This window comes from Chiloscyllium plagiosum, chromosome 50 (genome assembly GCF_004010195.1).
Source record: "Chiloscyllium plagiosum isolate BGI_BamShark_2017 chromosome 50, ASM401019v2, whole genome shotgun sequence".
NCBI lineage: Eukaryota > Metazoa > Chordata > Chondrichthyes > Orectolobiformes > Hemiscylliidae > Chiloscyllium > Chiloscyllium plagiosum.
Genome location: NC_057759.1, coordinates 223,865 through 247,302, shown reverse-complemented (window position 1 = coordinate 247,302; position 23,438 = coordinate 223,865). Strand labels below are relative to the sequence as shown.

General features: G+C 43.9%; 3 protein-coding genes and 2 long non-coding RNA genes across 5 annotated transcripts in view; 1 reads left to right on the top strand and 4 right to left on the bottom strand.

Annotated features, from left to right (window-relative positions):
• The window catches only part of LOC122544536 (histone H1-like), a 193,967-nt gene that overhangs the window by 15,413 nt on the left and 155,116 nt on the right, over nt 1-23,438 (bottom strand).
• On the bottom strand, nt 3,048-3,428 carry LOC122544625 (histone H3-like). The gene has a single exon (XM_043683948.1). It carries the CDS (start codon nt 3,395-3,397, stop codon nt 3,116-3,118), a length of 282 nt encoding a protein of 93 aa, XP_043539883.1. The 5' UTR covers nt 3,398-3,428; the 3' UTR covers nt 3,048-3,115.
• On the bottom strand, nt 3,811-4,573 carry LOC122544621 (histone H4). Its single transcript, XM_043683942.1, has one exon. It carries the CDS (start codon nt 4,532-4,534, stop codon nt 4,223-4,225), a length of 312 nt encoding a protein of 103 aa, XP_043539877.1. The 5' UTR covers nt 4,535-4,573; the 3' UTR covers nt 3,811-4,222.
• Nucleotides 6,079-21,402, top strand: LOC122544634. The gene is made up of 3 exons (XR_006310372.1): nt 6,079-6,119; nt 11,292-11,373; nt 20,855-21,402. It is a non-coding gene; the product is annotated as an uncharacterized LOC122544634 (long non-coding RNA).
• On the bottom strand, nt 14,498-15,335 carry LOC122544673. The gene is made up of 2 exons (XR_006310434.1): nt 14,973-15,335; nt 14,498-14,696 (listed from the first exon to the last, which is right to left on the bottom strand). It is a non-coding gene; the product is annotated as an uncharacterized LOC122544673 (long non-coding RNA).

Sequence of the window (23,438 nt, the reverse complement as noted above, 5' to 3'; positions counted from 1 at the left end):
GTATGCACGTGTGTGAATGGGCTTTAAGCATCTCTCTGGAAGCATCCTCTGTAGATTAGGCTTGACCCAAGAGGTTCAGTTGGAATTTACATTGTTTGATTATTGTCTTTGTACAGAACACCTATTTATCAAAAGAATAAACTTGTCCTGCTCAGTTACTCAATATCCAACTTTGCTTCTATATCTGCCCTCAATATCAACTTCATATACACTTGTTATAACAATGTAACAGCATAATTGATTCTTAATTATAACTTTAAAAATGCATATTCTACATATGGATTTAATGCAGCTCAAATGCATATTTATTACAAGCATACAGTCTAACCTGCTTCTAATCTTCTGAATGATAATTGGCTTTGAATAATGGAATTTACTGTCACGAGGCGGTATGCATTCAGAACAGGGTGAAATAATATAGATTTATATATCGTCAGTTGTGTTTAACTCTTGGATTGAATGTGTACTTCTGGAATTTGAGCTCAATGTGTGTCTGACTCAATCCACTCAGACAGTGGAAAGGACATCCTCCACTCTGTCAGAGGTAACATACCTGCTGATTGTGAAAAGCAGCTGGTCACCCTTGGATTGATCCATCAAATATTTGCCTGGAGAAAGACAAAAGAGAGAGCTCCTGTACGTCACTAGCAGCTGAGTAGGAAGACATCAAATGATCAATACAATATTCAGATAATGATCATTATAATTCTGACCCTCTGCGCTTCATATCCACTTTTTTATCCCCTGCCTCTGGGCTCATGCTTTCTCCTCTGTAAAACCTGTTGCTCTTTTATACGTGATGGCGGGCATTTTCAAATTTGAAAATAAGTCATTGGTCTCTTGGCGCCATTTTTTTCCCTTTCTCTCCTGTCACTGAGGAGATGGGGTTTCTCCGGAAATATCTAACCCAATACCAAAATTTGATGTTTAAATCACATTTCTTATTATTATATTTTTTCATAAATTCCGCAATCCCTGAATGGAGATCACATTAGTTGCAAATTCACTGTCGCTGTATGTGGTTTTTGTTTTTAACTAATGTCCCCTATCGCTTCCTGCTTTCTGTGGAAGAGCAACCAAACTTATATGCGCCGTGAATCAATCGAAGGTCCGCCAATTGAAACATCTTAAAAGGTAATACAGTGCACACCGATAAAATTACAGAACCACACTTAATCAATACATCTTTATTTCATCCGGGGTTATTACTTGCCCGAAGACAATTTGTAATCGCTGCGTGAACGGGCAGATGGTTACGAGGAGCAGGCACCAAAATAAGTTTGAAAACGATCAGCCATGATCGAATAGCAGAACAAACTGGATGGGCAGAATGGCCTAATGGTGCTACTGCATCTTACAATTACAGATTGCAGAACAATAGTCTCGATTGGCCTAATAGCCTCTTACCTACACTGTAGGAATACTTACAATTATAAAATCATTGGCCACGGTGAACCGTCCACTCTGAATGCTCTCTACCGTACCGCAGAACACGGTATTAGTAAATTGTCACGATATATGTGAAATAACCGACAACACTACCGATAACCGGTATGTGCTGCTCTCCCCGTCCTCAGGTCTCCGCTCTCTTTCGGGGAGTTTGGGTGGCTCCTGCGGTGCTGGAGTATCTGACGGCTGAAATCCTGGAGCTGGCCGGCAACGCGGCCCGGGACAACAAGAAGACCCGCATCATCCCCAGGCACCTGCAGCTGGCCGTGCGCAACGACGAGGAGCTCAACAAGCTGCTGGGAGGGGTGACCATCGCTCAGGGCGGGGTGCTGCCTAATATCCAGGCCGTGCTGCTGCCCAAGCAAACTTCCGCTGCTGGATCTGCTGAAAAAATGAAGAGACCATCCTTGAATCTGACAACCGAAAGGCTCATTTCATAGCCACTCACAGCATCTGTGAAAGGAGTTACACTGTCATTTCTGTCGGATTTATTTTAGTTTTAAGGTGGAGAAGGTTGAACTTTGTACCTGACATCAGCCAACCACTATCGCCTTGTTATTGAAAACCTGTGGTTTGGACAAGCTGGTGTTGGACTGAGGTGTACAGAGTTAAAAATCAACAGGTTTATTTGTGTGCACTAGCTTTCGGAGCTTTCATCATGTAGAATATAAGATCATAAAATATGGACGTGTTCGGAAAAGTTTATAGTGTGATGTAACTGAAACCATATATTCAAAAAAAAACCTGGATTGTTTCTTAATCTCTAATCTTTTACAATGACCATGTTGGTTTCAGTTTTTACAAATGTAAATCGTAGAACATCTAAATGTTACAATCTCAAGTGAACTTGAACAACTGCTAATACCTTTTTAAGGTGTAAGCTGCCCTGTGTGCGACTGTCTGTGCCATAGTGGTCAGACTGATTCTAATATTTAAAAAATGGAATTACAGAATCTTACTGCATCAGGAAGAGCTGAATTGACCCAGTGCAATAAGCACAGTCGATATAGCAAACACTACTGAGCGGCCTATTTTCCTCTGCGTTTTGTTCACGAGTACGTTCATAGACAGGCTTTGTTCTCTGCCTCCAGAGAGAGAGACAATATTAAATACCCATGAGCGTTTTTTTTCAGCCGTAGAGGAGGGAAGGGGGCAAAGTGAGATTGCAGGCACTACACTTCTGTAATCGATAGACAAATCAACGCATTTTCACCTGTAAAACTTAGCGCACTTTTCTACATGTTAGTGGGCTTTTCAAATTTGAAACGAGCTGTTGATCTTTTGGCGCCAATTCTATCTCATCCCCCATTAGTTAAATACAAAATCTACCACAATGTCATGTTAAAATTATATTCTACAATGTTAAAGTAAATTCTGCGAACACGGGAGATCTCATTCGATATGACTTCACTACCCATGTCAATATCGCTCATAACTCATTGCCTATTTACTTCCTTGTTTCACAATTACAATAGTAATGCAACCCATCGTTTCCTGCTCTCCCTGGATGGTTTAGTGGCCGTTGTTTCTGTCTCTCTGTGGGGGCGAATGTGCAGGGCTGGCCGATCAGCTGGATGTCTTTGGGCATGACAGTGACCCGCTTGGCGTGGATGGCACACAGGTTGGTGTCCTCAAACAGTCCCACCAGGTAAGCCTCGCTGGCCTTCTATAGGGCCATCACCGCCGAGCTCTGGAAGCGCAGATCGGTCTTGAAGTCCTGAGCGATCTCTCGCATCAGGCGCTGGAAGAGCAGTTTGCGGATCACCAGCTCGGTGGATTTCTGGTAGCGGCAGATCTCCCGCAGAGCCACTGTGCCGGGCCTGTAGCGAAGAGGCTTCTTCACTCTGCCCATGGCCGGAGCGCTCTTGCGGGCCGCTTTGCTCGCCAGCTGTTTGCGGGGAGCTTTCCCTCCGGTGGATTCGCGCGCTGTCTGCTTGGTTCTGGCCATTCTCTTCGACCCGCTGTCAATGCTGAAGCTGCTGCGGTGCTGCCTGTTTAAGGGAACGGAGAGCCCGCCCCAGAGCTGGGATTGGACACAGCCCTGTCCCTCAGCCCACAGAGAAACAGCTTCGGAAAGGACAGAAAAGGTAAGAAAAGAATGGTTGGAAGCTGATTGGGTAACGTGAAATGACAGTTGGCCAATTTCAAAATGCCCGCCGAATTCACCCTCTCAAACCCTGATATCAAATAACATAAGATATATTACGCCATTCGTCCGCAACTCAGATACTTTCTAGAAATCGATTGAAGCCTAGTTAGCTGTCAGCGCAGACAGAAGGCGGGATTATTGCCTGATCTGTCTGTAACAGGCAGGAGAAAGGGGGGGGGGGGGTTCAAAACAGCCCAGACAAACTCAACAACCAAACGTCTACCCGCCGTGTATGAATCTAAATAACCCCGCCGATTTAAACATCTTGAAATTGTACCACGATAAAGTTACAGAAGCTTACCGACTATATTTTTTATTTAAACCTGATTATAATCAGCCGAAACACAACTTAATGGCTGTCTGAACGGTCTGTAACAGGCAGATGGAAAGAGCAGACTATAAAAATTCCGAACTCATGAAAGTATCGTTTCTGAAAGGGTCAATGAAATACAAATACTGCAATATGTAACATCGTGTCTGGACAAAATGACACGTGAAAGAACCGTTCCACTATTCCCTCCCAATGTGCTGCTTTCTTCGTCCTCAGGCCTCCGCTCTCTATCGGAGGATTTGGGTGGCTCTGAAAAGAGCCTTTGGGTTTGCTGGAAAAGGGTCGCTTTATCCTCAGCCGCCGAATCCATAGAGAGTGCGGCCCTGGCGTTTCAGAGCGTACACCACATCCATGGCGGTGACTGTTTTGCGCTTGGCGTGCTCAGTGTAGGTGACCGCATCCCTGATCACATTCTCCAGGAAAACCTTCAGCACCCCGCGGGTCTCCTCGTAGATCAAGCCCGAGATGCGCTTGACCCCGCCACGGCGAGCCAGGCGTCGGATGGCTGGTTTCGTGATACCCTGGATGTTATCACGGAGCACTTTCCGGTGTCGCTTCGCTCCGCCTTTTCCCAGGCCTTTGCCTCCTTTACCTCTTCCAGACATCACTCTTCTTCACTCCAATCGCTGCTGAATGAGAGCTGAGCTGCCTCCCCTTCCTTTTTTATACAGGCCGGCCCGACCTGGCTGAGAAAGAGCTGACAGAGAGTGAGAGGCGGGTCCGGAGTGGCAACTGAGTGACACAGAGCAGGGAAATGGCTTTGATCATCCAGCTCCGCCTCCAGCTCACTCCCGCTCCAACTGTATATGGGATTGAACCTTTTCTCCCTAACGCCTTCCCCATACCTCCACTACTTGCCTTTAAACAACCGCCAAACCTCAAACAGATCGTTGTTCGTAGCAAGCTGCCAGGCTCTCAGGACAACTCCATACAACCCTGGGCTGCGGTTAGGCGCTGCAAGATGTGTCAGAGTTTGGACATAGATACCACCATTACGCGTGGGGACACCTCCCACCTAGTACATGGCAGGTACTCATGTGACTCAGCCAACGTTGTCGATCTTAAACGTTGCAGGCAAGGATGCCCGGAGGCATGGTACATTGAGGAAACCGAGCAAAGGCTATGACAACGGGTGAATGGGCACCACACAACAATCAACAGACAGGAGTTTTCCCTCCCATTTGGGGAACACTTCAGTGGTCCAGGACATTCGACCTCGGACCTTCGGGTGACTATCCTCCAAGGCGGACTTCGGGACAGGCAGCAGTGAAAAGTGGTCGAGCAGAGGCTGATCGCTAAGTTCGGTACCCATAGGGAGGGCCTCAACCGGCACCTTGGGTTCATGTCACATTACAGGGGAACACCATTGTACTATACACACACACAGATACTCCGACACACACACAGGCACTCCTATACACACATACACGGAAACACATATACACAGACGCGCACACAGACACCCACACACATCCTTACAGACACACACACTCCCACACGCACCCCCTCACAGACTTAAGACACTCTGCGCTCACTACACACACATATGCTTTCTCACACTCACAACCCCGAACCCAGAAAGACCCACACGCACACACACATTTTGTGGGCTGAATATGTACTTGCAGGATTACATTGTACTTTGCTCAAAAACTACATGAATTCATGTAAAACTCTGTGATCTCACTTTTTAGATTAGAATCAATCTAAACATCATGGCATAGACAGAGAACACAGGGGGCGAATACCTTCAACATATTGTCTAGCTATCATCATTGTTAACAGCTAACCTGAGAATGCAACTTAAAAAAAAAGTTTTGTGATTTACACATGAAAGATCAATGTATAATTTCAGTTACATCACACTGTAAATTTTTGCTATAAATTCTGTGTTAGGATTGAAGCTTCCACAATCACCTGATGAAGGAGCGACGCTCTGAAAGCTAGTGTGCTTCCAATTCAACCTGTTGTGTGATTTTAAACTTTTCTCGCTCAAGCTGACTGTTCCTGAGCAGAGGAGCGCATGCGTGAGTCCCTCCCCCAGCGCTGCCATTGAGGAGCATTTACTCAGTGAGTGCAAGAGGTTTGTTTGAAACAGACCGCAATGGAGAGATCAGCGCCCAGGGAAGCGAGGGAACAGCAGGCTCCTTCCAGCAGCACATCGGGATGGGAGACCGGGATTGATTCGGGGTGAGTTCAGGGAGAACCGGGGGCTGTTTGTAAGAGGCCGAGCGGAGCAGGAACTGGTCCCGGAACTTGGAGTGAGCGGGCTGGGGGGAAGAGAGAGGCCTTTCTCGGGCTGTGTGTGGGCCTGCTGAGGGAGGCAGAGGGGGGAAGAAGCTGCTGTGGGCCCTGTTTTAATTTCATTCTGTTTCCCGCTGTTTCTTAAGGTTGTGTGGACCAACTGTAGGAATGTGATACTCTTGTAAAAGGACATACAATGGGGTCTTGGTAAAAACATTAGAAATACCGCCGTTTTCCCTCTTTCCAACAGGCGGTTGGGGAGTTGGATATTGACCTGTGTAAGCATCCTGGTGGTTGAGTATTCCCATTCATGGTGCTGGGCAGTTGTTGCTCAGTTTCTGGATCTCACTCAATTGGTATGAAGTTAAAAATCACACAACACCAGGATATAGATTAGATTTTTTTTTAGATTAGATTCCCTACAGTGTGGAAACATGCCCTTCAGCCCAACAAGTCCACACCAACCCTCCGAAGAGCAACCCACCCAGACCCATCTCTCTCTGACTAATGCACCAAACACTATGGGCAATTTCCATTTGTTTTTCAACCACAGTAGGCAGCACTCCTACCAGTGAATCAGCAACATCATAGCAAGGACAAATTGTATTCCTGGAGCTGAAAGTTTGTCCAGTACTCCTACTATGACTTCTCCCCTCTTCACTCTAACCTCATTTCTTACAATTGAGCATTTCTAATTTCAATGTGAATTCCCGTTACTCGTACCTTTTTTGGCAATAGTCCTTCAGAGGTACATATATCCTCACTTTTTAGCATCACAGATTGAGAGGATCCTTGCTCCCTCTTTACCAGTTGTTCCTGACTTATGTGAGTAAACTTTACCTTCACGGTGTATGGTTTAAGAAGATCTGGCCCTTCCTCCATAAACAACCTCCGACCAGCTTGTACATTCTAGTGCAGGTTTCTAGTCTCCACAGTACTCTCGGTTACCACTCCAACAAAATTCACTGGCTTATCCTGTTTTCCTACATTTTGGCTTCTCAGTGCTTTTCCTAACCCATCAACACTGATTTCAAGTGGCCTACTTTATTGCAGTGAGAACACCAGAGCTTTTTCACTTCTCTTTCCCTTTCAAGGGTTTCCTTTTTACGATGGTAAATCATCCATATGATCTTCACCGAGGTCTACTTTTCCCTTTCCACGTGAGAATTTCTCTTATCCACAATTATTATTCCTCATGGATTGAAATTGATTTTGGCAGCCCAAATTTGATTTATTGATCAACTCAATCATCAGCCATTTCTGATGCCAGTCTTGCTGTTTTAACTCTCTGCTCTTCCACATAGTTCTCATTACATCAGGAAGTGAAGTTTTGAACTCCTGTCTAAGTGCCAGTTACTAAAGTTCAAACTCCCTCTTTCTTCATTTCCTCGCTCTCAGTTTTTCTCTCTTCTTCCTCTCTTCTGCTTTTAATAGTAATTCAAACTGTTTTTTTCTATTGCCGTTTCCTTGACTTTTGCCTCTAACTCGAATTGCTTAATTTTCAATTGACTGTTAGCCACCTCTAAAGAGTCTGATGGTGTTTGCAGTAAATGTAAATGTTGAGCTATTAATGTAACTATCGCCTTTTTTCCACGTGCAAGGAGGCAGGTCAAGCTCCAGTTTGTTTGCTAATTCCAGCAACTTGGCATTAATCACCTTTTGCAAAAATCTGAAGTCACTCCTTCCACCCCCAGAAAACTCTTTATGATTCAAAGAGCCATTGCTATCCCAAGCACTGTTTCCTGATGAAGAGCTTACACCTAAAATGACGATTCTCCTACTCCTCAGATTCTACGTGACCTGCTATGCCTTTCCAGCACCCCACACTCGTCACTGATCTCCATCATCTGCAATCCTCACTTTGTCCAAGCGCTGTTCAAACCAATTGAATTCAACTCCTGGAAAAAAAGACATTAATACTTACCATTCGCTGCCTTAGAGTCCAGCAACCTGAATCCCAAATCGGAACTATAGAATAAATTCTTCAAACAGCCCCAAATCTGTTATTGGAAAAGGCCAGATCCCCTCCAAACATTTCAAGAAAGTAACCCAGACTCTAACTTTGCTAGTTTATTTTAAGCGGGTGTAACAAAGATATTCTAGGAGGGATGCAGTGATACACAAACAAAAGAGAACAGAATACTGAATAACAACAAATCTGAAAACTCAACGGATTATACCAACTTAATGATGATGTTCCCAACATTTACAACAGTCCCCATAAACACCCCTTGCCACAAAAGCTAAAATCAAACAGTGTCTTACAGGAGAGATGTCAGAAGAATGGTACAATCATGGACTTGCTGCTTCGGGTTCAACAGCTTTTTCAATTGCCTGACTGCTTTCAGTCAATAGCCAGACAGCCAAAAACCAAATCAAACCAGAGAAAAGCTGAGCTGGGAAAACTGGGCCACTTCCCTTTCATTGTACAAGTGTTCTTTTTAAAAATGTGGAAGCCTTTTGCCTAAGGAATTATCTGTTAGCTATAATCAATATGGCCCTAAAACTCATCAACACAGACTTTTTTGAGCCTGTGTCTTTTACAAGCTTGTTAAAGGAGCAGCATCATCACAATAGACTGGTCCAAAAAGTGTGGAGCCACAGAAAATGGGAGAGATACTAAATGAATACTTTGCATCAGTATTTACTGTGGAAAAGGATATGGAAGATATAGACTGTAGGGAAATAGATGGTGACATCTTGCAAAATGTCCAGATTACAGAGGAGGAAGTGCTGGATGTCTTGAAACAGTTAAAGGTGGATGAATCCCCAGGACCCGATCAGGTGTATACAAGAACTCTGTGGGAAGCTAGAGAAGTGATTGCTAGGCCTCTTGCTGAGACATTTGTATCATCGATAGTCACAGGTGAGGTGCCGGAAGACTGGAGGTTGGCAAACGTAGTGCCACTGTTTAAGAAGCGTGGTAAAGACTAGCCAGGGAACTACAGACAGGTGAGCCTGACCTCGGTGGTGGACAAGTTGTTGGAGAGAATCCTGAGAGACAGGATGTCCGTGTATTTGGAAAGGCAAGGACTGATTCAGGATAGTCAACATGGCTTTGTGCGTGGGAAATCATGCCTCTCAAACTTGATTGAGTTTTTTAAAGAAGTAACAAAGAAGATTGATGAGAGCAGAGCAGTAGATGTGATCTATATAGACTTCAGTAAGGCGTTCGACAAGGTTCCCCATGGGAGACTGATTAGCAAGGTTAGATCTCACGGAATACAGGGAGAACTAGCCATTTGGATACAGAACTGGCTGAAAGGTAGAAGACAGAGGGTGGTGGTGGAGGGTTGTTTTTCAGACTGGAGGCCTGTGAACACTGGAGTGCAACAAGGATCGGTGCTGGGTCCTCTACTTTTTGTCATTTACATAAAATGATTTGGATGCGAGCATAAGAGGTACAGTTAGTAAGTTTGCAGATGACACCAAAATTGGAGGTGTAGTGGACAGCGAAGAAGGTTACCTCCGATTACAGGGTAACAGGATCTGGACCAGATGGGCCAATGGGCTGAGAAGTGGCAGATGGAGTTTAATTCAGATAAATGCGAGGTGCTGCATTTTGGGAAAGCAAATTTTATCAGGACTTATACATTTACTGGTAAGGTCCTAGGGAGTGTTGCTGAACTAAGAGACCTTGGACTGCAGGTTCATAGCTCCTTGAAAGTGGAGTCGCAGTTAGATAGGATAGTGAAGAAGGCATTTGGGCATGCTTCCCTTTAATTGTCAGAGTATTGAGTACAGGAGTTGGGAGGTCATGTTGCGGTTGTACAGGACATTGGTTAGGCCACTGTTGGAATATTGTGTGGAATTCTGGTCTCCTTCCTATCAGAAAGATGTTGTGAAACTTGAAAGGATTCAGAAAAGATTTACAAGGATGTTGCTAGGGTTAGAGGATCTGAGCTAAAGGGAGAGGCTGAACAGGCTGGGGCTGTTTTCCCTGGAGCGTCGGAGGCTGAGGGGTGACCTTATAGAGATTTACAAAATTGAGGGGCATGGATAGGATAAATAGACCAAGTCTTTTCCCTGGGGTCGGGGAGTCCAGAACTAGAGGGCATAGGTTTAGGGTGAGAGGGGAAAGATATGAAAGAGACGTAAGGGGCAACCTTTTCACGCAGAGGGTGGTAAGTGTACGGAATGAGCTGCCAGAGGATGTGGTAGAGGCTGGTACAATTTCAACATTTAAGAGGCATCTGGATGGGTATATGAATAGGAAGGGTTTGGAGGGATATGGGCCGGCTGTTGGCAGGTGGGACTAGATTGGGTTGGGATATCTGGTCGGCATGGACGGGTTGGACCGAAGGGTCTGTTTCCATGCTGTACATCTCTATGACTCTAAGTAAAATCCCATGGGAAACAGGTTAATGTGTTTAATTGGACCCAAAGTTGACTCAGTCACAGGAAAGAAATGGTAATGGTCAATGGCTGCCCTTGTGAATGGAAAGCTGTTTTAAGTGGTGATCTGCATTGCTCAGTGTTGGGACTTCTGCTGTTTGTTTCATACATTAATGATTTGGAGTTGAATGTGGTGGGCAAATTTGTGAAATTTGCAGACAACACAAAAATTGGCCATAGAGTGGATAGTGTAGAGGATAGCTGTGAGCTCCAAAACTAAAAAGTGAGCTACCTGATGAAGGAGCAGCACTCTGAAAACGTGCACTTCCAAATAAACCTGTTGAACTATAACCTGATGTTGAGTGATTATTAACTAACTAGTGAGAGGGAGACATTAGAATAGACAGGAGCAACCTATTTCCTTTGGCAGAGAGTTCAAAAATCAGGAATCACAGATTCAAGCTACGTGGCTGTAGGATTGGATGATATGAGGAAAATTGTTTGTTATGCAGAGAGTGGTGGGTATCTGGAATTATCTGCCTAATTTGGTGGTGCAGACAGAGACCCTATTTTTTTAAAAAACAAAAATTCCCTGGAACTGCATGTCAAGTTTAAGAAAAAAATGGACAAGCAGTAGCTCAGAGCAGGAGTGGAATCAGACCTGTGGTTCTGTTTAAATTGCTGGTGTTGAACAAAAAATTCTAATCATTAACCGAATGTTATATTGATGCCAATCACAACTGATGTTGATTTACATGAGGTATCTCTTCTATCTTCCTCCAGGCAAGTACTCAAAGGACCAAGACTATGTAATATTATCTCCATACAGAGCCAAGTGTGACCAGCTGCTTCGAACAAACAGCAGGTATGTTACCGCTGTCACAGCGAAGAACATCCTTTCCACATTCACAAATTGAGTCAGGTTCACATTGGAGCTCCATTTCCAGAGAGAGATGTTCAAACCAAGAGTTAAACACCACCAAGGAAATAGAAGTTTATATTTTTTATCTATATTCTCAATGCATGAAATCAGTTCCAATCAACGTGAATGAATTCTCAGCTGAAATATACACTGCATTAAATCTGAACATTGAATGGTGCAGCTCAGGAAAGGGTCCTACAGCCCACGAAGTTGTGTCGAACATGACGCCAAATGAAATTAATCCCTTCTGCCTGCCTTTGGTCCATATCCCTCTATTTCTTGCATATTAATTTGCATATTTTAAAGTCCCTTCAATACCTGTATCGTATCTGCCTCTATCACCACCCCGACAATGCATTCCACTCCTACCACTCTCTACTTTAAATAAAAACTGCACCTTAGGTCTCCTTTGAACTTTTCCCCCCTCACCTTATAGGCATGCCTCTTAGTTTTAGACGTTTCAACTCTTGGAAAAAGATTCTGACCATCAAACTTAACCATGCATGTCTTACTTTTAGAGACTTCTGGATATAGGTTTGTTTGCTGAACTGGAAGGTTTGTTTTTAGACGTTTTGTCACCATACAAGATAACATCATCAGTGAGCCTCAGGATGAAGCACTGGTAGTAAGGCCCGCTTTCTATTTGTGTTTAGGTTTCCTTGGGTTGGCGATGTTATTTCCTGTTCATTTTTTCCCGACGTGGTAAATGGGATCCAAGTCAATGTGTTTGTTGATGGAGTTTCGATTGGAATACTATGCTTCTAGGAATTCTCATGTATCTCTATGTTTGGCCTTTCCAAGGATGGATGTGTTATCCCAGTCGAAGTGGTGTCCTTCCTCAGCCTCTGCTGCCCAGAAGAAAACTACCCGGGTTTTTCTAGCCTCTCTTTATAGCTCACACCCTCTAATCTAGACAACATTCTGGCAAACCTCTTCTGCACCCTCTCTAAATCCTCCACGTTCTTCCTGTAATGTGCTGACCACAACTGAAAAATCACACAACACCAGATTATAGTCCAGCAGGTTCGTTTGGAAGTACTAGCTTTCAGAGTGCTGCTCCTTCATCAGGTTGCTGTGAAACAGGATCATGAGACACAGAATTTATAGCAAAAGATTACAGTGTCATGCAACTGAAAGGATATATTGAACAAATCTAGGTTGCTGTTCAGTGTTTCATCTTTTAGAATGGGTTGCAAGTTTTAGTCCATTAATATATACATCCCAGAACTACTTTTAAGTCATGTTCTCAAGATGACTTCAGGTTTTATTTTAAAAAGGGTGACATCTCAGCTCAGACAATGTATTAAAGGTGTTAAGTTAGAGTCTGTCTGTATCCCAATCTTGAGTCAGAGTGGTTTTATTGCCAAAGTAGGAATATATAAAATATGGCATGGATTGACTGCCTGTAGATTGTGCTCTTTTTGAGCAAAATAGAATGTATCTGCAAATATAATTCTGCAAATGCAAATTCACCCCATAGACTTGTGTGTGCGAGAGAAAGAGAGAGAGAGAGCATGTGAGTGTGAGTACATATGTGAATGTGTGCGTTTGTGTGTGTGTGTATGAGTGTGATCGTGTATAAGCCTGAGAGGGTGTATATGTGTGTGTATGAGCATGTGGATGAGAGAGGGTCTGCTCAAGTGTGTGTGTAGTGTGACAGGAACCCAATGTCCCGACTGAGGCTGTCCTCATGTGTTCTGAACTTTAGTAAGGATACTTTTCACATTACAAATAGACGATGCTGTTAGTTTGAACAACCATCTATGAAGTAGATAGTGAGTACAGATATTCAAGGAAACATTTCCACTATCAGTAACTGAGAAGGACAGAATTAATCTTTTGTCACAAAACTAAGCATAACCTAACCAAAGTCTTATAAAGCTGCAATATGACATCCTGACTTTTGTACTCAATTCCCTGCCCAATAAGGCAAGCGTGCCACATGCCGCCTTTTAGATACCACCCTGAATACTTACATGGCCCCTTTCAGGGAGCAATAGACTTGAACCCCAAGATCCTTTTGTACGTCAATGGTGTTCAGTGTCCAGCCATTTACTGTATACCTTTCCTCAACATTTGATCTCCCAAAGTCCAGCCTGTTACACTTTGCCAAATTAAACTCAATGTTTCATTTCTCTGCCCATATCTGCAAGTATATCTATATCTCGCTGTATTCTTTGACAAGCTTCTCCACTACCCACAAATCCACCATTGTTTATGTTGTCTGCATTTATTAACGATAGTTTTAATGTTACAATTAAGGTGAACAAATAGCTGATGTGATTACTTTGAGCAACCATGTGTAAAGTAGATATTGAGTACAAATTGTTATTGAAGGAAACATTTCAGCTATCAATAACTGAGAATGACAAGTAATCTTTTGTGACGTATATAGACACAGCAAATAATATGAATTCCAAATGCACATTCTATGTCGAAGTCTGACATAGAATGATTAATGTGTAGGTACGTAACCAAACATTTCCCCTCACCCCCTCCCCCAACACACACAAACACACACTTACTTTCAAAAGCATACACCATCCTGACACACCTTACAATGTCTAACAGCCATACTGTTCCATTGACATTGCAAAATGTTACATTCAAAATGATTTATACCCACAAATCCCTGGTCAGAGAGGCCTACAGTACAGAATCAGGCCCTAGAAAACTTTTGAGTCTGCATGATCAGAAACAACCAGCTAACAATTTTCATCCTGAGCATGCAGCATCCAATTGCATAAATGTATCATGGTAGCAGAGGAGCTGCCATCCCCATCTTTATCACATCATTATTCTCCACTTCTTCATATTGCAGTAGAAGACTTTGTTTTGTCTGGTTCAGTCCAACCAGAAATTCTTTTTGTTTTTAGATAATTATGTATTTCTTTCAAAATTGGTTGCAATTTTCTACAAAGAGCTCTGTATTCCTCTTCCCCCTCCCTGGGATGTGTCTCAGAAAAAGCGTGAAATCTGTCTGCAATTTACAAAATGTCTCAGTGGAATCTAACAACCACCCTTCAAAGCAGTGGAGAAAGGGAAAGAAAAGGCCAAAATTAGTAGGTTTGTAGAACTGCTCGTTTTATTTTCAAGTAGAATTGAACAGTGTTGATTGTTCGATAAATTGAATTTGGCAGTTTACATATTGTGCACTGCATGACAAAAAAATAAAACTCCTTTTCCTTTCCTCCTTCCTACTATAGAGTAACCAAGAGTACTGTTAATGGTGCATCATCACACGACAGAGCAGGGTAATGTTTTGTCTGCATCAGAAAATAGAAGTGAATTAGTCAATCTTCTTTTGTGTACAAGGAACATTATGGTCAGTCAGCTTCAATGCAATTGAATGATTTGTCACCCTTTCACTTAGTTGCAAATGGATTCAGTTTACACTGATTGTTAGTTCAGCAGTGTTCAGAAAAGTAAATCAATATGCACTGAAACAAAAACTGATGGCATTCTGAAGATGGACATTTTATATCATTACTCTGTTAGATTCCACACTATACAAGATACAGAAGGTCTACTGTGTTTCCTACCTTGTCTCTGAAGAACAGCACAGAATCCTTTCTGTTGCAGTGTGTTACATTTTCACTTGCACGTGATTCCTACAGGCACTAACAATTAAAGAACTTTGGCTGTTTCCCATTCACTACAAGAGACATGAACTGAGATACAGAGTGGCAGCACAAGAGCAAACTCACTCAGACACTGGATGCTGAAAGGAAAATAATAAAATTTGGCCTCAATTATTTGCAGATATGAATTGACTCTTAACATCACTTATCACAGTTGAGGATACACAGTGCCCAGCAGCACATGATAAAGGCTCCTGTGCATGCATGTGCACACACAATGTAACAATAATCTGAGACTGAAATCATTGGTCAGATCACATTCGTGATCAGTTCTGGGCACTTTATTTAAGGAAGGAACTTTAAGCTCTGGAGACTGTTCATTGAAGATTTACTAGAATATTAGCAGCAATGAAGGATTTTACGTACAAGGAAGGATTAGTGATATCAGACTCCTTCACCTTGGAGCAGAAAAGATTAAGACGGGGACCTTATGGAGGTGTTCAAAATTATGAAGAATTTTGCCAGGGGAAAGAAGCATATTTTGTTACCACTACCCCTAGTTGTTACCACTAACTAGGGGTCACAATTTCAAGATTGTCAGTAAAAGGGCAAGGAGTGTGGGAATAAATCTCCTCGTCTCACTGGCAAGGAGTGAGACGAGGAGAAATGTCTTTACTCAAAATTGTTAGGATTTTGGATCGTGCAGTCAGGGATCATGGTGGAGGTCGGTTCCATATGAGGTATGAAAAGAGAGTTGGATGTATATTGACAGTGATGAAGTTAAAGGGCAATGAAGATAGGGCTGGAAAACAAGTTATTTCCACCAAAATTTCAACAAAAGATAGAGAATACATTCAATTCATTGGCTTGTCTGCCTGGACCCATTTGCCAGGAAATCAAATGGATGCTAAAGTTAGGAATGAACAGCATAAAACTTCAAACCTCTGCCATCAACAGTTAGATTGTGCTACAGTGGGAATAAATTGATACACTGAGGGTTGTGGGAGAGACAACTATGTAGATGGTTTCTCAAGACAAGTCCATCTTTGGAACTGACATCTTGCTGAGTGAATTGAGACAAAGCCTAGCCTAGTTGCAGAAACATGACATTGCTCTGCCTTCTCTTCCTTATCCTCCTTAATTGCTGGAAGGTTGGATTGTTATTGATCGATTTGTAAAGTTTCATAGGCTTTCTTCTGTGCTGTCTCACGATGTCCGTGGAAGGCTGGCATAAGCATTTCCCTCTTTCTCTTAACCTGGTCCCTCATCCCCTCCTGTATCTGTGTGCCTCAGGGCGGCATATGTGATGCAGGGTGGTTGCTGCTCCACAGGTCAACACAGAAACGTAGTGGATAGGACCCGGACCAAAACTGGTGGCATTGTGGACACAGAAGGTTATCAAAGAGTACAATGGAAATTTGATCAACTGAGCCAGTGGGTCAAGGAATGGCAGAAGAAGTTTAATTTAGATAAATATGATGTGTTGCATTTTGGTAAGGCAAACCAGGACATGAGTTATACTGTTACTAGTACAAGTCTGGGCACTGTTTCCGAACAAAAAGACCTCAGAGTCAGGTGGATAGTTACTTGAATGTGCATTGCAGTTAGATACTGTGGTGAAAGTGGCTTTTGGCATGCTTCCCTTCACTGGTCAGAGCACTGACGACAAGAGTTGGGGCATCATGTTTCAATTGTACAGGATTTAGTGAGGCCACTTTTAGAATACTGTGCACAGTTCTGGTCAACTTGCAGTGGAAAGGATGTTCTTAAGCAAGAATAGGTACAGAAAAGATTTACAAAGATGTGACCACAACTACATAGTTTGAGTTATAAGAAAAAGCTGCATAAGCTGGAAGCTCTTCTCCCCTGGAACGTCAGAGGCTGAGGGGTGACCTTCTAGAGGTTATAAAATCACGAGCAGAGAAAAGGTAAGTATGTATGGTCTTTTCCCCAAGGTAGGGGTGTCCAAAACTAGTGGGCATAGGTTTAAGGTGAGAGGTGAAAGATTCAAAAGGAATCTGAGAGGCAAACTTGCCACGCAGAGGGCAGTGCGTATATGGAATGAGCTGCCAGACGAAGTGGTAGAGGCAGGTACAGTTACAACATTTCCAAGACATTTGGAAAGGCACATGGATAAGAAAAGTTTAGAGAGATATGCACCAAATGCAGACAAACGGGACTAGTTGTATTTGGGAAAACTGGTCACCATGGGTGAGTTGGGCTGAAGGGCTTGTTTCCGTGCTGTATGATTCTATGAAAATGGATGAGAATAACAAACTTTGTCTGAAAGACAGAGTGTACAGGAGGAGCTATGAATATCTGGGGTCATTAGGCAGACCAATTTCTCTTGGCAAATCACATGATTTGAACAAGCCAAAACCTGACCCTGACAAAGGTTATTTCTCGGTACTCTGAACAGGATGTGGCCACTTCTACCAAGGTAGGAAGTGGATGCTATACTGAAATGACTGGTTAGCAAGGTTAGATCTCACGGAATACAGGGAGAACTAGCCATTTGGATACAGAACTGGCTCAAAGGTAGAAAACAGAGAGTGGTGGTGGAGGGTTATTTTTCAGACTGGAGGCCTGTGACCAGTGGAGTGTTCCAAGGATCAATGCTGGGTCCTCTACTTTGTCATTTACATAAGTGATTTGGATGCGAGCATAAGAGGTACAGTTCGTAAGTTTGCAAGTGACACCAAAATTGGAGGTGTAATGGACAGCGAAGAAGGTTACCTCAGATTACAACAGGATCTTGACCAGATGGGACAATGAGCTGAGAAGTGGCAGATGCAGTTTAATTCAGATAAATGCGAGGTGCTGCATTTTGGGAAAGCAAATCTTAGCAGGACTTACACACTTAATGGTAAGGTCCTAGGGACTGTTGCTGAGCAAAGAGACCTTGAAGTGCAGGTTCATAATTCCTTGAAAGTGGAGTCACAGGTAGATGGGATAGTGAAGAAGTCATGTGGTATGCTTTCTTTTATTGGTCAGAGTATTGAGTACAGGAGTTGCAGCTGTACAGGACATTGATTAGGTCACTGTTGGAATATTGCATGCAATTCTGGTCTCCTTCCTATCAGAAACATGTTGTGAGATTTGAAAGGGTTCAGAAAGGATTTACAAGGACATTGCCAGGGTTGGAGGATTTGTTCTATAGGGAGAGGCTGAACAGGCTGGGGCTGTTTCCCCTGGTACGTTGGAGGCTGAGGGGTGACCTTATAGAGGTTTACAAAATTATGAGGGGCATGGATAGGATAAATAGACAAAGTATTTTCCCTGGGGTCGGGGAGTCCAGAACTAGAGGGTTTATGGTTTATGTTGAGGGTGAAGGGGGAAAGATATAAAAGAGACCTAAGGGGCAACCTTTACACACAGAGGGTGGTACGTGTATGGAATGAGCTGCCAGAGGAAGTGGTGGAGGCTGGTACAATAGCAACATTTAAAAGGCATCTGGATGGGAATATGAACAGGAAGAGTTTGGAGGGATATGGGCTCGCAGTAGGACTAGATTGGGTTGGGATATCTGGTCGGCATGGATGGATTGGATAGCTCCATCTCTATGAGCTAGAAGGCAGTGAAGAGTTTGCACAGGGGCAGGAGTCAAGTGCAGAGCAGACGAAGAAGGGCAGATTTCATTCCCTGAAGTACCATCACAGACAGGAACAGGAGAAGGCCATTTGGCCCCTTGAGCACCATTCCCCATGGTCACCTTCCTGCACTTAACATGTCATCCTCCATTCCCCAACTGATCAAGAACCTATCTGTCCTTGTCTCAAACCTGCTCCCTGTCCCCACACACAGCTCTCTGTGGCAAGGAGTTCCAAAGACACTCAACAGTCCGAGAAGAAATTCCTCCTCACCTCAGTTTTTAATTTTGAACTGATTAAAAATTAACTACCCTCTTTTTCACTGCAAAATAACTTGTGTTTCCTTCCTGATGTACAATTTGAGGAAGCAGTAAATAAAACAAAAGACATTTTAACAATGGTACATACCTAAATGAACGGGGAGAGGAAGCAAAGGGAGATTTACCACAAATTGCATTGGGGGATGGAGGGTTTCAGTGATTGAGAGAGATTGTACAGACTGGAGCTGTCGTCCTTACAGCAGAGTAGGTTAGATTAGATTCCCTACACTGTGGAAGTAGGCCCTTCAGCCCAACAAGTCCACACCCACCCTCCGAAGAGTAACCCACCCAGACCCATTTCCCTCTGACGAATGCACCTAACACTATGGGCAATTTAAAATGGCCAATTCACCTGACCTGCACATCTTTGGAATGTGGGAGGAAACCGGAGCACCTGGAGGAAACCCACGCAGACACAGGGAGCATGTGCAAACTCCACACTGACAGTCGCCCAAGGTTTGAATCTAATCTGGGACCCTGGTGCTGTGAGGCAGCAGTGCTAACCACTGAGCCAGTGTCACTTATTGTTTTTTGATTATAGATGACTCCAAAACAGATAGCAGTTTGGTGTACTTGGTTTTCACCATCTCAAACTAAGAAACGCTGGTACAGGATATAATAAATATATATATATATATACTTCTATAACATTTCTGGTTCAGTGAAAGTGGAGATTTTCTCTCATTCATATTAACCCTCAAAAACCCAGCCACTTTTGAACATCACACGGAGTGAAGGTCTGTTTCCTGTTCCCTGTTACCCTAACCCCCTGCCAACACCCATCCATTTGGAGGAAAACCTTTGTGTCTGTAAAATTCGCTCCAAACCCTCACCATCGCAGTGACATCACTGTTTTTGTGCAGCCTCTCTTTTACAACATCCCACCAATCCAACCCAGAATATTTGATGCTGAACTCAAAAGAGCACTTTGCATCCACACTGGAAATTATTGTCCCTCATTTTCACTGCCTACGTATATCTAGGCAAAACTTCCCTGTGTCATCCACCTGTCAGTGGCAACTGGGTCATTCACAGACAAATCGAAAATACCAATGGGACTCTGCCATTCGGCCCATCCAGCCTGCTCCGCCCATTCAATGGGATCATAGCTGATCACCCAACTTCATCCTGTGCCTCCCCGAACTCTCCCTTTAGCCCCAAAGAACTCAATCCAATTCTTTCCTGAACAACATTCAGTGTTCTAGCCCTGACTGCTTTCTGTGGCAGAGAATTCCACAGGCTCCCCACTCTCTGGGCAAAGACATTTCTTCCATCTCAATCTTGTCACGTTTCCTTTAGACAATGGCACCCTGGTTCTGGATTCTCCACCTGGTCACCGGGAACACCCTCCCTGTGTTTACTCTGTCTCGTCCTTGTTCAAATTTAATAGATTTCTAAGAGATTCCACCTTAATTCTTCTCAACTCCAGTGAATATCGTCCTAACTAATCCAGTCTGTCTCCACCCTTCAGGAATCACTCTGGGAAACCTTTGCTGCACTCCCACCATAGGCACAATGTCCTTCTTCAGATAACGAGACTAGGAGAAAGTGAGGACTGCAGATGCTGGAGATCAGAGCCTAAAAATGTGTTGCTGGAAAAGCGCAGCAGGTCAGCCCGAAACATTGATTCTCCTGTTCCTTTGAAGCTGCCTGACCTGCGCTTTTCCAGCAACACATTTTTAAGCTCAGATAAGGAGACCCCAAACTGCACACACAGTTCTCCAGGGTGTGGTCGCATCTTGTCCAATTGTCGCAAGCCATCCCTGCTCCTGGACTTGAATCGTCTCACTGTGAAGTCTCCCTTATCTGTGCAAGGATGTTACACACACTCTCTCTCCCCCCCACACAGCTACTGCCAGATCTGCTGAGTTTTTTCAGCACTTTGTGTTTACAACCTGCAACATTCACTCTGTCTGTCTGTCTCTCTCCACAGATGCTGCCAGACCTGTTGAGTGTCTGAGGCAATTTTTGTTTAAGAGTGTTCATGTCAAGTCTTCAACTGCACCAGTGAAACATGAGCACAGATCATGGATGAAGAATGGATTACCTGACACTGAGGTCGATGGAATTACTGGTCACATTAAATATCATTCCACAGGGACCCCTGTTGACCAACAGACACTGTTATCGGCGTTGGTGCTGGGACTGGAAGGATTCAATGGCCAGCTCTGTTCTGCCTGAGCTCGAGTTGTAATTCCTACTGGCATTGTTTAAGGTTTTCTGTTGAAAGTACCATTGAAAGTAGGGTCCAGTACCTTGGCTCAGTACACACTCTAGAACGAGAAGACTCCCAATCAGGATCTCCATTTTATTGGCTCTGGGGGTGAGGAAAACCCCAGCAACAGGAACCGGAACAAAACAAGACAAAGAGGAAATAAAAAAACGGACGCTGAAATTGTCTCTTTTTTCACAGATGTTATCTTCGATGACAGGATAATAATTGATGGAAAGGAGAAATAAAACAAGCAAGATTTCACATCATTGCAAAGTCTCCCTATGTTGTAAAATCTATACTTCGAAAGATTTGTGTTAAGTATGGATGGCCAAATTATCCAACCATTGTCTCTCAATGTTCAATGGTGTTACCATCACCGTCCCCACCCCACTGCACTATCAACATCCTGGGGGTTACTGTAACTGTCCCCACCTTCTTCTTACTATCAACATCCTGAAGGTTACCGTCACTGTCCCCACCCTGCTGCACTAACAACATCCTGAGGGTTACCATTCACTGTCCCCATCCCCACTATCAACATCCTACAGGTTACCACCACAGTCCCCAACTCCACTATCAACATCCTGAAGGATACCGTCACTGTCCCCACCCCCACCTCACTATCAACATCCTGTGGGTTACCATCAGTGTCCCCAACCCTACACTACTATGAACATCTTTGGTGTTACCATAAGCTTCCCCCAGCTCATATTGTCTAAGCTTCTACCTTTCTCTGATGGATTGCTTAACAAGTAATTTCAGAGTCAGTGGTCTACAGCACAGATCTTCGGCTGACTGAATCCACACCAGTCAAAAGCAACCAACTCTCTATTCTCTAACACAATTTTCCCAGTCATTTGGTCATACAGCATGGAAATAGACCCATCGGCCCAACTCGTCCATGCTGACCAGGCCTAACTCACAAAACTAGTCCCATTTGTTTGCCTTTGGCCCATATCCGTCTAAACTTTTCCTATCCATGTATCTTTCCAAATCTCTTTTAGAGGTTGTTATTGTAGCCACTTCTACCACTTCCTCTGGCAGCTCATTCCAAATATGTACCACCATCTGTGTGAAGAAGTACCCCCCTCTGGTCACTTTTAAATTTTTCCTCTCTCACCTTAAACCAATGCCCTCTAGTTTTGGACTCCCATGCCCTGCAGAAAATACCTTGGCTATTCATCTTATCCAAGCCCCTATTTCTGCAGGAAAATACAAGTGAAACTTCAAGGACCACTTAATCTCACTCTAGCATTGGCATCGCAAGTGCACATCTAAATCCTTCTTCAGCGTGATGAGGATTTCTGCCTCTCTCACCCTTCCAGGCAGTGAGTTCCAGATTCCCCACCACCCTCTGGGTGAAAATGTTTGCCCCCACATCCCTTTCTAAACCTCCTGCCCCTTACTTTCAACATATGCCCCTCCCCCAGTCATTGATCCCTCCATCAAAGGGGGAAAAGTTTCTTCCTCTCTACCCTATCTACACCCCTCTTCATTTTATACATCTCAATCATGTCACCACACTCTCAATCTCCTCTGCTCTCAGGAAAACAACTATAGTCTGTCCAATCTCTCTCTCCATCACCGAAACTCTCCAGTTCCCAAGGAAACATCCTGGTAAACTTTCCTCTACATGCTCCCCCAGTGCTATCACATTGCTCTGATAATGTCGATTTGTATAGAGTTGCTTAAAAACTCACTGAAAACATTTGCTGTTCAGGAGAGACCCTGCCTGCTGGTTAGAAACAGCACAGTGCTAATTGCCCTCTTGACTTTTGCTGATGTTGATGATTGTGTGTACGGTTCTGCAGTGGTTGGAGTATTTCCAGTAAATCTCCTCACCATTTTTACAGAAAATATATTGAATTGGGGTCGAACCGAGCGGATTAACGAGGTGATGTCTCCCTCCATTACCTCATTTCCAGGTGGGCATTCAGCTCGAGGACTGACACAGGGATGCCTGTGATTAAACCAAACTGTTAGGCACTTTTCTAAGGCAGGAATTGTTGTGTTCAGCAACAAACAGTACTCCGACTGGAGACAGAGAGGGACAGAGGGTCATAGAGTTACAAAGAAACATAGTGATAGAGACTCAGAGAGAAACGCAAGATCAAAGAGTCATCAACAAAGAGAGTTAAAGCAAGTCGTGGACAGTCAAACAGAGAGAGAGAGAGATGTGTAGAGACGGAGAGAGACCTCGCGGTCTGTACAATATACCTCACCGGGGGGGGGGGGGGGGGGGGGGGGGGAATCTCTCCTGTTCCCCTCCACCCCCCAATAACCACCATCCTGCCCCCCGGGG

Bases quoted from the DNA above. Each gene is read 5' to 3' on its own strand.
- LOC122544625 (XM_043683948.1), bottom strand. From the start codon at position 3,397: ATGGCCAGAACCAAGCAGACAGCGCGCGAATCCACCGGAGGGAAAGCT.
- LOC122544621 (XM_043683942.1), bottom strand. From the start codon at position 4,534: ATGTCTGGAAGAGGTAAAGGAGGCAAAGGCCTGGGAAAAGGCGGAGCG.